At 55.4% G+C, this 12,214-nt stretch overlaps 1 protein-coding gene across 4 annotated transcripts in view; it reads right to left on the minus strand.

Moving 5' to 3' along the window:
* Positions 1-12,214, minus strand: part of RGS3 (regulator of G protein signaling 3) — a 70,189-nt gene that overhangs the window by 24,233 nt on the left and 33,742 nt on the right. For all 4 annotated transcript variants that reach the window (XM_041474994.1, XM_041474997.1, XM_041474995.1 and 1 more), the window contains one exon: positions 900-1,022. In XM_041474994.1, the coding sequence (XP_041330928.1) occupies positions 900-1,022 (123 nt within the window). The remainder of the gene's footprint in view (positions 1-899; positions 1,023-12,214) is intronic.

Here is a 12,214-nt window from a genome sequence, read left to right on the forward strand (position 1 = left end):
GGGGACAGGGACGTGGGGCAGGAGCTGCTCCACCACCCTGCACCAGCCAAGGGAGGGATCCGGGGGTTTTACCCCTGAAATCCCCATCTACAGAACTTAGAACTCCTCAAACACCTGCACAGGGGTTTCTCTTCTCCGGAGCAGTGTCACTCTCCAGCAATCCAAGCCCAGCCCCCGGGACACAACATGACCCAGCAGAGACTGCCACTGTCCCAGACAGCTCCGTGGGGCAGCCCCAGCCCCAGAGGAGGCGGATGAGGGTGTTCACTACACCCACAGAGGGCAGGCTGAGCCTCAGAGCCCTGCACACACACATTTCTCTGCCAGAGCTGCTGAGACAGCGCTCCCGGGCCAGGCTGTAGCTCCTCATTGTAGGAAAAGTGCTGGGGCTGCCTCGCTGGGCATGAAAAACAGCACTCCCCAAATGAGCCCTCTGTGCTTTGAGGACATCTGTTGGGTCAGGATCAAACACTTGAGCCCACCCAAGTGCACAGAAGGGGCAAATCTGCCCTACTACTCCCATCACCTCGGCCCTTTCATCAGCACCCAGAGATCACAGCTTAAACCTCTCCCTCTGCTTTCCATCCTGCCTCAGAGGCGAGCTCTCAGCCACAGGGTTGTGGAGCCTCAGCTGTCCAAATATCCAAATACAGATGCTGGGAGGTGTCAGCCCAGCCTGCCTCAGCTCCAGCCAGCAGATGCAAATACAGGCACTGCTCCCCAGGCAGGGCAGGAAGCTGCAGACACAGCAGTGCCTGAACACGAACTCACTGCTCACCTGGCAAACAAACAGCCTCCTGCACAGCCCTCCTGGCAGGAGCAGCCCTGAGCAAAGCCCCCCACAGGCAGAGCCTGCCGTGCTCCAGGCAGGAATTTCCAGCTCCGCGTGGGTCTCTTACCTTGCTCTCCGTAGGAGCTGCTGCCGGATGTTGCTGCTTGGTGATGTTCTCAGCCAGACACCAGCAGATCCTCTTCTTCTGCTCCTGGGAGTAAGCCTCCAAACTTAATAAGCACTCCGACTTCTGACGTAAAGGAAACACAGGCAGGGAGAAGGTCATTAGCTGTGTGTCGCAGGCCCTGCCGGGGTTTGCAAACTCCTTGGTCCCCACACACCGCAGCAGATGAGGGGAGAGCTCTCACCCCTGTCCTGCACCCTGGGCACAGGAGAGTCAAAGAGACTGGAGATCAGCTCCCTCCAGAGACAGGGAGAGTGGTGCAGGGGAGCTGACTGTGCTTCCATGAGCAGGAGTGGAGCAGCACAGGCAGAGCACAGGCAGTCCTGCACCCTGTGCCACTGCAGTGGAAACCGAGGGTGGAAATTGCTCTTTGCCATATGCAAACATTAATGAGGCACCAGAGCATGAACTGGTGAGAACGAGAGCCTTTGGGCTGGGTGGGGCTGGGAGGAAGAGCTCAGGGAAGCTCCAGAGCAGCCTCACTGTCTTGCTCCTCTCTGAACACCAGGAGGAATCTGGGGATAAACTCCAGCCTCCCTGACCTGTTCCTCACCAGGATGAATTTGGTGGTGAAGCTCCAGCTCTGGTCACACACTGTCAGTTAGCAACAAGAAGCAAGGAAGGAAGAGAAATGATGAGAAGTCATCCCAGCTGAGCCCACCTCCTCTTGTGCCCTTCCCTGCACCACCTTTTGTTCCTCTTGGCCAGGTTTTCCTTGGGCCAAATCTCACTCACTTAAGGAACTTTCTGACCAAGTCCCCTCAGCAGCTGTCTCCCAGCCCTTCAATTGCTTATCTCTCATGCTAAAAATTAAGCATTATAACATCTGCTGCCTGCTGGGATTTTGCACGTTTCACTTTATAAAGGGTCCAGAAATGCCCAAGGTTGGATGACCTCCTTAAGTGGCCAGAGGGGAAGAGAAAAAAAAAAATCAAAGCACAACTTTAGGACAGACTGCAAAGAAAGGAAAAAGTGTTGTTCACTAAGGGCCACAAAAAAGACCTTTTCTTTCCCCCTAGAATTTCCTTCCAGAAGGGCAGGTCCCCAGTAGCTGGTTTTTCCCAGAAAGGTCAGAGAGAACCTGCAGCTTTGTGACTCCAGAGACATAACACAGCCAGAAGGGGAAATGCTCTTTAGTCACACCATTTAAATCAGTGTTTGCATTGGATGGGAATTCATTCATGTTTCATCCAAAATCCCCTAAAGTGGTAAATAAACCAAGCTCCCACATCACCTCCTGGGAAAGAGGGCTCTGGCTCAGTCCTTTGCCCCTATGAGGAGACTTCCATGAAGGAGAAAGTTTGAGCTTTTTTATGCCTGGACATCTCCACACTTATTCCTACAGGCTTTAACACTGAAAATTCCTTCTCAGGCTTCCTGAGCACAATCAGAATGAGCAGAGGTTTGGGATTCAGGGACAGGAAGTGGTGGGGCTCCCCCTTGCCCCCAGATCCTGGGTGGCAGTGATGCTCAGAGCATCCCTGGAGTGTCATCGTGGGTTTTTCCCATCCTGGATGTCCCAGTCTCTCCCAGTCTCTTCCAGTCCCACACCAGCAGGCCACCAGGCTGCACCACTGTGACACCCACCCATCCCTAGGAAGTGGTTCCCACTTTCAGAGGGGAGGATGAACAGCCATTTGCTGGGATGGAATCCAGGCTGGCATTTCCCTGTTCCCCACTTGTGGTCAGAAAAGAACAAAGCAAGGACTCAGCAAGAACTCAGCAGAGCCCCAAAGCCACGGGGCAGCTGTGAGGAGCCCACCCTGATGCTGTAACTGCTGCACACTCCCAGCCCTGCCAAGCTCCTGGGGCTCAAAGCAATTCCAAGGACATCTCTGTCCCCTGCTGTGACAGACACAGAGCTCACCTAGCCCTGCCCTGAGCCCCTCCCTGATTCAATTACAGCCCATCTCTTTGATTGAATTTGGCAGCAGCGATGCTCAGCTCCCACTGGCTGCTGAGAGCAAAGTGCCCCTCTGCTCCCTCTGCCCCCCTCAGCTGCTGCAGCTCCCCGACCTCGGCCACCCAGCAATGTCACAGCCAGGAGAGCAGACTTCCCTCTGCTCCAGAACTCAGGGAAAAGCAACCACCCCAAAGTGTGTGCCAGGTATTGTGGGCAAGGCTGAGGAGGGACATGAACAGCCAAAATTGCATTTATCCAATGTGTACATATTTTATTACCACCACGGTGACATTTAGCCTCCCCAATGTACATTTCCCAAAGAAAGAGCTCTGGTTTTCCCTCTTCCATTAACCTGCTCTCCTAAAAACTTTCACCTGGACTGGGGAAAGCCCAACCTGCAGGGGCTGAGCACCTGCAGCTCCCTCCAAACCCAGGCAAAGCCCTTTGGGATGCAGCCAGGTGAAGGGTTGGGTGTTATTCGGGATAAAACTTGTGGCACGTGTCCCTGGAGCCTGGTCCATGCTGGGCACCAAGCTGCCCACCCAGGGGAGGCTGGGGAGGGGGTTAGGGAGCTGTGCCTGCACACGCTGCCCCGTGAGCTGGGAACAGCCTCCCCGTGATTGTTTTCCTTCAGGGAGGCTGCTGCTGGCCTGCCAATATTTACAGAGAGAAAACAGGGTTTAATCTCGCAGCGCTGGGAAAGGAGGATGCAGATGGTGTGAAGGGGGCGTTTGCCACCAGATAAAGGCAGCAACTGAAGTGGCTGCCAGTGGCTTTCTGCCACTGTCCCCAGTGACAAACATGTTTTTGCAGGTGCTGTGTGCTGGGCTCAGGAGCCACTGGTGAGCCCAGGGCAGTCCCAGCACCAGGCCCCCCACACTGCCCGAGGGAGAGCAGGAGAACACAGCAGGTATTGCAGAGAATGGCCCAAACAGGCCCTGCTACAGCCAAGGATGATCTGCAGGAAAAGTTCCTTCTGCTCCATGGGAACAGCTCCCCCAGGCTGGGACCAACCCCCCAACAGCCAGGGGAGAAGTCTGGCCATGCAGAGCTCCTGCCTACCCCAGCAGACACCACACAAAGAGGAGCTGTGGACTCTGTAGCCCATAAATCATGAGAGGAGCCCCCAGAGAATGGCAGCATCACAGAAGGAGCCCCCAGACCCCACACACCGAGCCCCCTGAGTGCATACACCCCTCTGTGCAGGGCCCAGCACACACTGGGGCTCTGTGTGACACTGCAAAGCTGAGAAACCACAGGAATGAGGAGCCAGACTCAGTCTGACACCTCTGGTGCCCTGAGCTCAGTGCCCCGCAGAGCCCAGGGCTGTTCTCTCACCACTGTCTCTCCTGGCTGTGTGAGGGACACATTCCCAGGGTGAGAGGGAAGGGTCATGTCACAGAATCCCACACTGGTTCGAGGTGCAAGGGACCCTAAAGCCCATCCAGTGCCCCCCCTGCCATGGCAGGGACACCTCCCACTGTCCCAGGCTGCTCCAAGCCCTGTCCAGCCTGGCCTTGGACACTGCCAGGGATCCAAGGGTAGCCACAGCTGCTCTGGGCAATCTCCTCCCACAGATGCAGGGATGCACTTCTGCTCCTTCCCCGGGCTCCTCTCCCCAGGGGTGGTGGCAGGGTGCTTTGGGGACAGGCTCCCAGCCCAGCCCTGCCAGCCCCTGGCCTCCAGCGCTCCGGGTGCTGGGCCGTGGCCAAAGGCAGCAGAGATCCCAGAGGGGAAGTACCTCGGAAGCTGCTCCAGACTACAATGGCTCCAAATCACAGAGCAAACCTTCCCAGGGAGAAACAGCCGGCCCTGGGAATATCCTGTGCACAAAACACGGGCACTGCTGCCTGCTGACTTCATGCACCACCGACCAAGGGCTGCTGAGAAAGCTCTGCTTGCTCCTGTGCTGGGGGAGTGGGGGCGACCAGGGCTCTTCCTGTGGGTTTTGGACTGCTGGGCACACTGGTGGTGCCCATAAAACAAACCCTGGCCCTAACAGCAGGGGCCCTGCTAGAGCTGGGATGCCCAGAGGTGCCAGGGGTGCTGCAGGAGAGGATGTGCTTGGAGACAACACTGGCAGGACACAGCAGTCTCTGCATGGCTCTGCTCTGGGTCTTGTTCTTGGGAGCACTGATGATAGCACGGCCTGGGGGATGCCCAGAGGGTGTGGATGCCACATCTCTGGAAGTGTTCAAGGCCAGGTTGGACAGGAACCTGAACAACCTGATCTAGGAGAGGCATCCTGGCCATGGCATGGCTGGAAGGTCCCTTCCAACCCAAACCATTCTGTAATTCCATGGTTCTCTGTTAAACCTCCAGGAGGAAAATCAGCCTGAAGAACCTTTTCCACCTGCTGTGGAGCAGCCAGTGAGGACACAGGGCTGTTTTCCCAGGCCAGGCAGTTGTCTTTAAGTGGCTCATCAGGTAAAAGCCTTCCCAGGAATCCCTGAGAGGAGCCAGGCACGGAGCTCCCACTGCAAACACCGCTCTGGCAAACAGAGAGCTGGGCCAGCACCTTCCTGCTCTGCAGACATCCTTTCCTCTCAGGGAAGAGGAAAACTGCTCAGAGCTGAGTGGCCCCAGCAGCACCAAGCTCACCCACCCAGTGCCAGCACAGCCCCAGAGCTTTCCCACAGCTTTCCATGACTCTTCCCTAGCACAGCCCCATGGGCAGAGAGTTCCAGCCTGTGCAAACAGCCCCAGGGCCTTCTGAAATCATCACCCCATGCTGCCTGGGCCTTTTTAAAATCTCTCTAGCACTGTAACTGCACTATATGAACTCTTCTTTTTGCCAACATCTGGGAAATGTGACCCCAAAATTAAACTTGAGGGGAAAAAAACTCATGTTTTTTGGTTATCTCAATACTCAGGTTCAGGCTGAGCTGTGTAAAGATGCACAAAACCAGGAGAGCAGCTCAAAACCAGCTGCTCTTCCAGATGGGACACGAGCACTCCCTGCTCTGCTGAAGAGCCCTGAGCTGTGATCTGGCAGTGCCCAGGAGCTGCCCTGTGCCCAGGCTCTGGGTCATGCCAGCCTGGGCCTTCTGCCACTGGTGTCACCCAACATCTGACCTGGGGAAAGCCCCCAGGCCCAGGAGGTGAAGCCCAGGGTCTGTCTGCACAGAGCAGCAGCCTGGCCACCAGCTCCAGAGGCACTGTCACGGGTGTTCCAGCTCCAGGGACATCCCAGGCGACAGCCTGGGCCAGAGGGACATTGCCACTGCAGCTGCAGCTTGGGGCTGCCTTGGGGATGCTGGGTTGGGCCGTTCTGGAGAGCCTCAGCATCTGGGGCAATCTGCACGTGGGTTCATGTCACAGCATCCTCCAGAGGGCATCTCCAAAGGCTGGCATTGCTCTAACGCTGTCTCCCTGCAGCTGCAGCTTGGACTGCTCAGCACCACCCAGAGAAATGCAGGGGCTGGGACCTGATGGCCTTTGGAGGGGGGAGAATGGAGAGCTCAGCTCAGGAAAGAGTTAAGCTGCTGCTGTGAGTGTGCATGGCAGAGGGACTCAGTGTCCAGCTCTCAGTGAGCTGGGTGACTCAAGGCTTGGGGAACCTCTCCAGCATCCCAGAAATGAGCCACGGAGGAAACAAAGGAAATGCCAGAGAGCAGGAAAGGATTTTTCATTGGGTAACGTCTCCTGGCCACCAGCAGCAGAATGGTGCAAAGGGAGTCCCCCTTCCCCTGAACAGGACTGGGAACAGAGGTACACAGTTCTGTTCTCTCAGAATATTAATGTCACAAAACTGGTGAGAGCAAGGAGTCTCCAGGCTGTCTCTACCCCAAGTCTGGGACTGATCCCAGCCCTGCAGCTTTGCCTGCAGTGCCTCCCCCCACAGTCCAGGGGATTCTTCCCCTGTGCAGGACAAGCCCATCAGACAAATTACAGCCACAAACCTGACAAGCACCATCTCTTGTCCTATTGTGAATGAGAGGAAGTTGAGATACAATTCCAGCAGAGCACACAGCCCATTTCCCAGACAAAGGCTCATCTCCACTCCCTTCTCACTAAACAAATTCCCCTCAGCTGTTCACTTGGGCACGTAGGTTTGATGTCAACCCCTGCCCAGCACTTTTGCCCTCTTCCTTATCACCAAACCATCTGCCCCAGTGCCCTCTAGGTCTGCCAAGACAGTGCCCAAAATGCTCCTTGCAAACTCTGCCGATGACATGTCCAGAACAGCCAACTCCAAAATTACCCAGGTGTACAAAATCTGCCGTGTCCCAGAGTGTCCCTGACACTTGTCCTCTGTGCCATCAGTAAATTGCTTTTCCCAGCATTCAGATTTGTTGTTTGGAGACAGAACTTGGGCTCTCCCTGGCTCCTCCCTTTGGGACAATGCCACATCCCAAAGGGCACTCAGTGAGCAGCGCTGACTCCCAGCAGGAGCAGAGAACGCTTTGGGAAATGAATGCTACTGTTAAATAAGCTGGGATATGGATGGAGTGAGGCACATTACACAGGCCACAGCATTGCTGTGATCCATTTGTCCAAAGCATTCCCTTGGCAGCAGCTAGGGGTGGGAACAGGAACAGGACCAGGGCCCTCTGGTGCAGGGATGTGCCCACAGAGCCAGGCTGCCCAGAGCAGGCTGCCCCATCCCTGCAAGTGTCCAAGGCCCTGTCTGGTGAGTGCCATCCCTGGCCATGGCAGGGGTGGGACAAGAGGATCTTTAAAGTCCCTCCCAACCCAAACCAGTCTGGGATTCTCTGATGGGGCAAGGTGGAGGACAGTGGCATTTTTCTGGCACTTGTCAGAGGCTTTCCCATGCAGGATGGGCATGTCCAAGGCAAAGCCAGCTCAGGCACAGATTCATAACATCAATTTGCTCAGCTCTGGATGAGTGCTCACCACAGCAGCACAAGGAGTTGCTACTGGAAGGATTTTCTGTTTCCCAAGACAAACTTCTGTGTCTGCAGATGAAAACTTCCAGAGGAAAAAAAAGATCAAATTTGCCAGTGCTTTTCAAAGGAAAAACTTACTGAGCTGTTTGGTTTTAAGTCGATTTCATCTGAATATGTTGGGTTGGAATCAAACACTTGTAACAATGCATTAAACCCCTGACCTGCAGTTTCCTCTCAGCAGGATATTTCCGGAGCAGGGAAGGGTGTGAATACAGCCCTGGAGCACACTCACAGCTCCACACGGCTCCCTGTGAGGCTGCCCATTCCCAGCAGGCAGCAAATGTTCCCTTCTGACAGCTTGTACACATCCCACGAGATATGTGTGTCCTGCAGGGAGTGGGGAATGGGGAAAATGCAGACAAACTCCCACACCCCAAATCCTGCAGGGTGCAGAAATATGGGTCCACACTGAATCCCTGAATCCCAGACTGGGTTGGGTTGGAAGGGACCTTAAAGCTCATCCCATCCCACCCCCTGCCATGGCAGGGACACCTTCCACTGTCCCAGGCTGCTCCAACCTGGCTTTGGGCACTGCCAGGGATCCAGGGGCAGCCACAGCTGCTCTGGGCACCCCATGCCTGTTGCAGTGCTCAAATCAGCCAGAGGCTGTCACAGGCAGGGGCTGTTCGACTTCAAACTGTGCTTTTTGGATTTGAAATCCTGAAAGGAAAGATGCCCAGGCCAGGTCTCAATGCACTGCCAGGACTTTTTAACATATCAGCTGGCAAACAGAAAAAATAGAGGAGCTGTAATGGCCATAAACTGAAACACAAGGAGTTCCACCCAGCATGAGAAAGAACATTTCTCCATGAGGGTGGCAGAGCTCTGGAACAGCTGCCCAGGGAGGACGTGGAGTGTCCCTCTCTGGAGACATCCCAAACCCACCTGGACACGTTCCTGTGACACCTGCTCCAGGTGGCCCTGCCTTGGCAACCCCAGCTGTTCTGGGATTCTGTGATCCCAGGTACACACTCAGGCATTCCCGAGATCAAAAGGTACCACCTTCACCTCCAAAATCCGGGCTCGAGTCTGTGCTGGGACTATCACAGCCACCAAAAGGAACAAAACCCCCACAGGGAGCAGCTCAGTGCAGCTCAGTGCAGAACCTCCCTCTGCTTTCACATTCTTTCCAACCCCATTCTACATTCAGCTTTCCCAGGATGCCAAGTGCCCCTCCAGAACCGGGTCCATCTGCACTCAGGATCTCCAAGCCCTGCAATTCACACCTGGCAGAGGCTGTAAAACAAACACCCTTCGTGCTGGAACCCACACCAGGCTCTGCAGCTCCTGCTAGCTCTGCCTGCAGATAACCAGACTGCCCAGGGTTTAAACTCTGTGCAGTGATTTATTACACACAATTAGACAGGATGACCAGCAGTAGCTTTTTTGTGACACTTCCTGAAGGTTGGAATTTTCTCTCTTGTTTATAATAAATTAAGCAACTCACAGGTATTAGAACATACTTTCGTTTTGTAACGTGTCAGATCCAAATGCAAATTTGTGACCTTATGGGTCAGAACATTACTCAGAAACCCTCAAGATGAGCAATAGCAGGAGCCTGCAGCTCAAGGCTTCAGCAGAGAGCTCTTCCTGCAGCAAAGGCAGTGGCAGCCAGGCCCCGTGGGCTCCTCTCAGCAGCACTAAACACATTAGTGCTCATTGCAGATGATTTGTGGGCAAGAAACAGCAGCTCAAGAGCTTCCTCCGACCTCCCAGCCCATCACAGCAGCACAATGGATGTGTCTGCCCAGCCCACGGCGACAGGAGCCCAGCTGAGAGTGCCACAAACCCTCCTGAGCCACCAGCAGCGAGGGCAGAGCCAGGAGAGGCTCTGGGCACACACAGAGCTGCTGCCAGGCCAGGGATGGAGCAGGTCACCATGGGGAGAGACCCCTCAGGGTGACAAGGGACCAAAAAGCCATGACAGCTCACACATCCTGTGGTTATCCACCCTCATCCTTCCAGCTGCCACCAGCACTCACGGGCTGGGCAGCCAGGCAGTCCTGATCCCCCTCAGCCCAATTCCCAGCAGCCTGAACATGTCCCCAGGGCACAGCCAGCCCCTCTCCAGGGGAATCCCTGTCCCCAGGGCACAGCCAGCCCCTCTCCAGGGGAATCCCTGTCCCCAGGGCACAGCCAGCCCCTCTCCAGGGGAATCCCTGTCCCCAGGGCACAGCCAGCCCCTCTCCAGGGGAATCCCTGTCCCCAGGGCACAGCCAGCCCCGCAGGGCAGCCCATCCTTGGAGAGGGAGGTTCCCACAGTCAGGAAGGAGGCTGAGCTTTTCATCAGGGCAAAAGAAGGTGCCACAAGCAGAGTGTGGCACCCACTGGACACCAGATCTGTCAGGTGATGGGGAGAGCTGTATTGGGATGGCCCAGGGACTCTCCCCAGCCCCATGTGTGCTACAAGTGCCACTTCCCAGTGCCCAGCCCCAGCCCTCATCTGAGAGCAGGCCCACTGCAAAAATCACCTTATCACACAAACCCACCCTCCCACCAGGCCAGAGAGGCACCCAAAGCCTCCCCACTGCTCCCCTGCAGTGTTTGTGTGAGAGCCAGCCTGCAGGGACACCTCTGAGGGGACTGTCCCCTTCCAGCCTCCTGGTGACACCCCCACAACCCTGTAAGCAAAGATCTGCTCCCAAAATGTGAATGCAAAGAAGAAAAGAGAGACAACCTGAAGGAAATGCTCTTCTTGGCTTCCCTGCAGGAATCAGATGCTGGATTGCTCCCAGGCTGGCCCTCAGGACATCCCATCCTTTCAGAAGAGCCCATCTCTCCACCTGGGACCAAGGGCACAACCCCTGTACTGCACATCTGGGAGGTTCCTGCTCTCCTGCTCCATCCCCAGCCCCTGCAGCCCTGTCACCCCCTCTCTGTGGCTCCTGGGGAGGTGACCTGCAGGTCACTGTTTCCCAGAAGAGAAGAATGAGAGAAGTCTGCTGGGAGAGCCCCATCCTGCCCTGGCTCACTCTGACTCACAGACACATGCCCCACTCTGTTCCCCTTTCAAACCCCAATTTTCCACTGCTGGAGAGCCTGATGGCACCTACAGCTGGGAGGTTACTGTCCCCTTCACCTTGGAGCCAGCTGGTCCCTCTGGTTCAGGACAGACCAGCAGCCGTGGGGTGCGAGGGAAGGGTGGCACGGGGCACCCCCGAGCCAGGGCTGCCCCAGTGTCACCTCAAAGCCCGGGCTGGCCAGTGCAGGGGGTGAACACCCACCCCTGGGGTCCAGCCTGTGGCAGAGCTGCTGGTCACCACGGGCTGGGGAAGCCTCAGTCCCCTTGTGACCTGTCCCAAAGCTCCCCAGGAGGAACAGCCAGGGTTTGCAGAGCCCCAGAGCGTGGCCAGTCCAGAAGTGCTGAAGTCTGTGGGGGAACAGGAGGTGGGAAAGCAAAAATCTCACATTTTCTCTCCAAGTGCTCCACTCCAGCCACAGCAGAAGCCAGGGGTCTCCATCACCAGAGCACTCACAGCCAATTAAGCCCCTCAGAAGAAAGCCCAGCACTTCATTACAGCCTGACAAAGACACCTCTTCACCTCTCAAGATATCAGGAAACACACCCAGCTCTGTTTTGGTTTTCTACTTAGGGGCACTAAGCTTCTAAACCAAATATCAGGCTCTGAGTGCATTTTTCCAAGTGCCTGAGAAAATGCTGGAGAGCCTCATCCAAACACCCATCACAGCCTGGCTGAGTCACAGCCCAGCTGTCACCAGCCCAGTGTGACATTGCCCTGGGACACACACTGAGCAAACCCAGGGGAGGCTCAGCCCCTGCCCAGCCACAAAGCACAGAGGAGACAAGGAAGGAACAAGAGAGGAGTGCAGGATTCTGCAGTGAGTCGTGCCCTGGCCCAGCTCCAGCCACTCAAGGTGAACAACTTCCACTGCTGAGCATTTGCACCCAGCTTTCACAATGGCTCATTATTCCACAGTGCTGCTGAGCAGTGTTTGCCTTTCTCCTCTGTGCCCTGGGGAGCTTTCCCAGACCCACCTTTCCACCTCAGAAAGTACAAGGCCTTGAAAGCAGGAACACAGCAAAGTCACTGAAAAAGCAAAAAAACCCCACGGACTTCAATGGTAAGGGAGGTTCAGTGTGAACCAATTTTGGAGAGTCCTTGACTTGACAAAAGGGACTGTGCCAAAGTCTGGGTGACTCCAAATCTGCTTAGAGCACTCAGCTACATGTGGGTTTACAGCTATGATTCTGCTTTCAGAGCTTCCTTATTTTATTTGAGGGATTCAAACATGGATGTTTGAAGACAAGAAAAGCAAGGTGCCTATGACAAAACATTTGGCAAAGAAATCTGTCCCCAGGGATAAGAATCCTAAGAGAAGACAAAAGTGAGATGTCTCAAGGAAGATCCACAGGGAGAAGGGGAAAAGAAACCTGTCCTAATGCTGCCCAAGCTCCTTTTAGCAGCTTCTTATTCATATATTCC

Source organism: Pyrgilauda ruficollis, unplaced genomic scaffold (assembly GCF_017590135.1).
Source record: "Pyrgilauda ruficollis isolate IOZ18807 unplaced genomic scaffold, ASM1759013v1 scaffold34, whole genome shotgun sequence".
Lineage (NCBI taxonomy): Eukaryota > Metazoa > Chordata > Aves > Passeriformes > Passeridae > Pyrgilauda > Pyrgilauda ruficollis.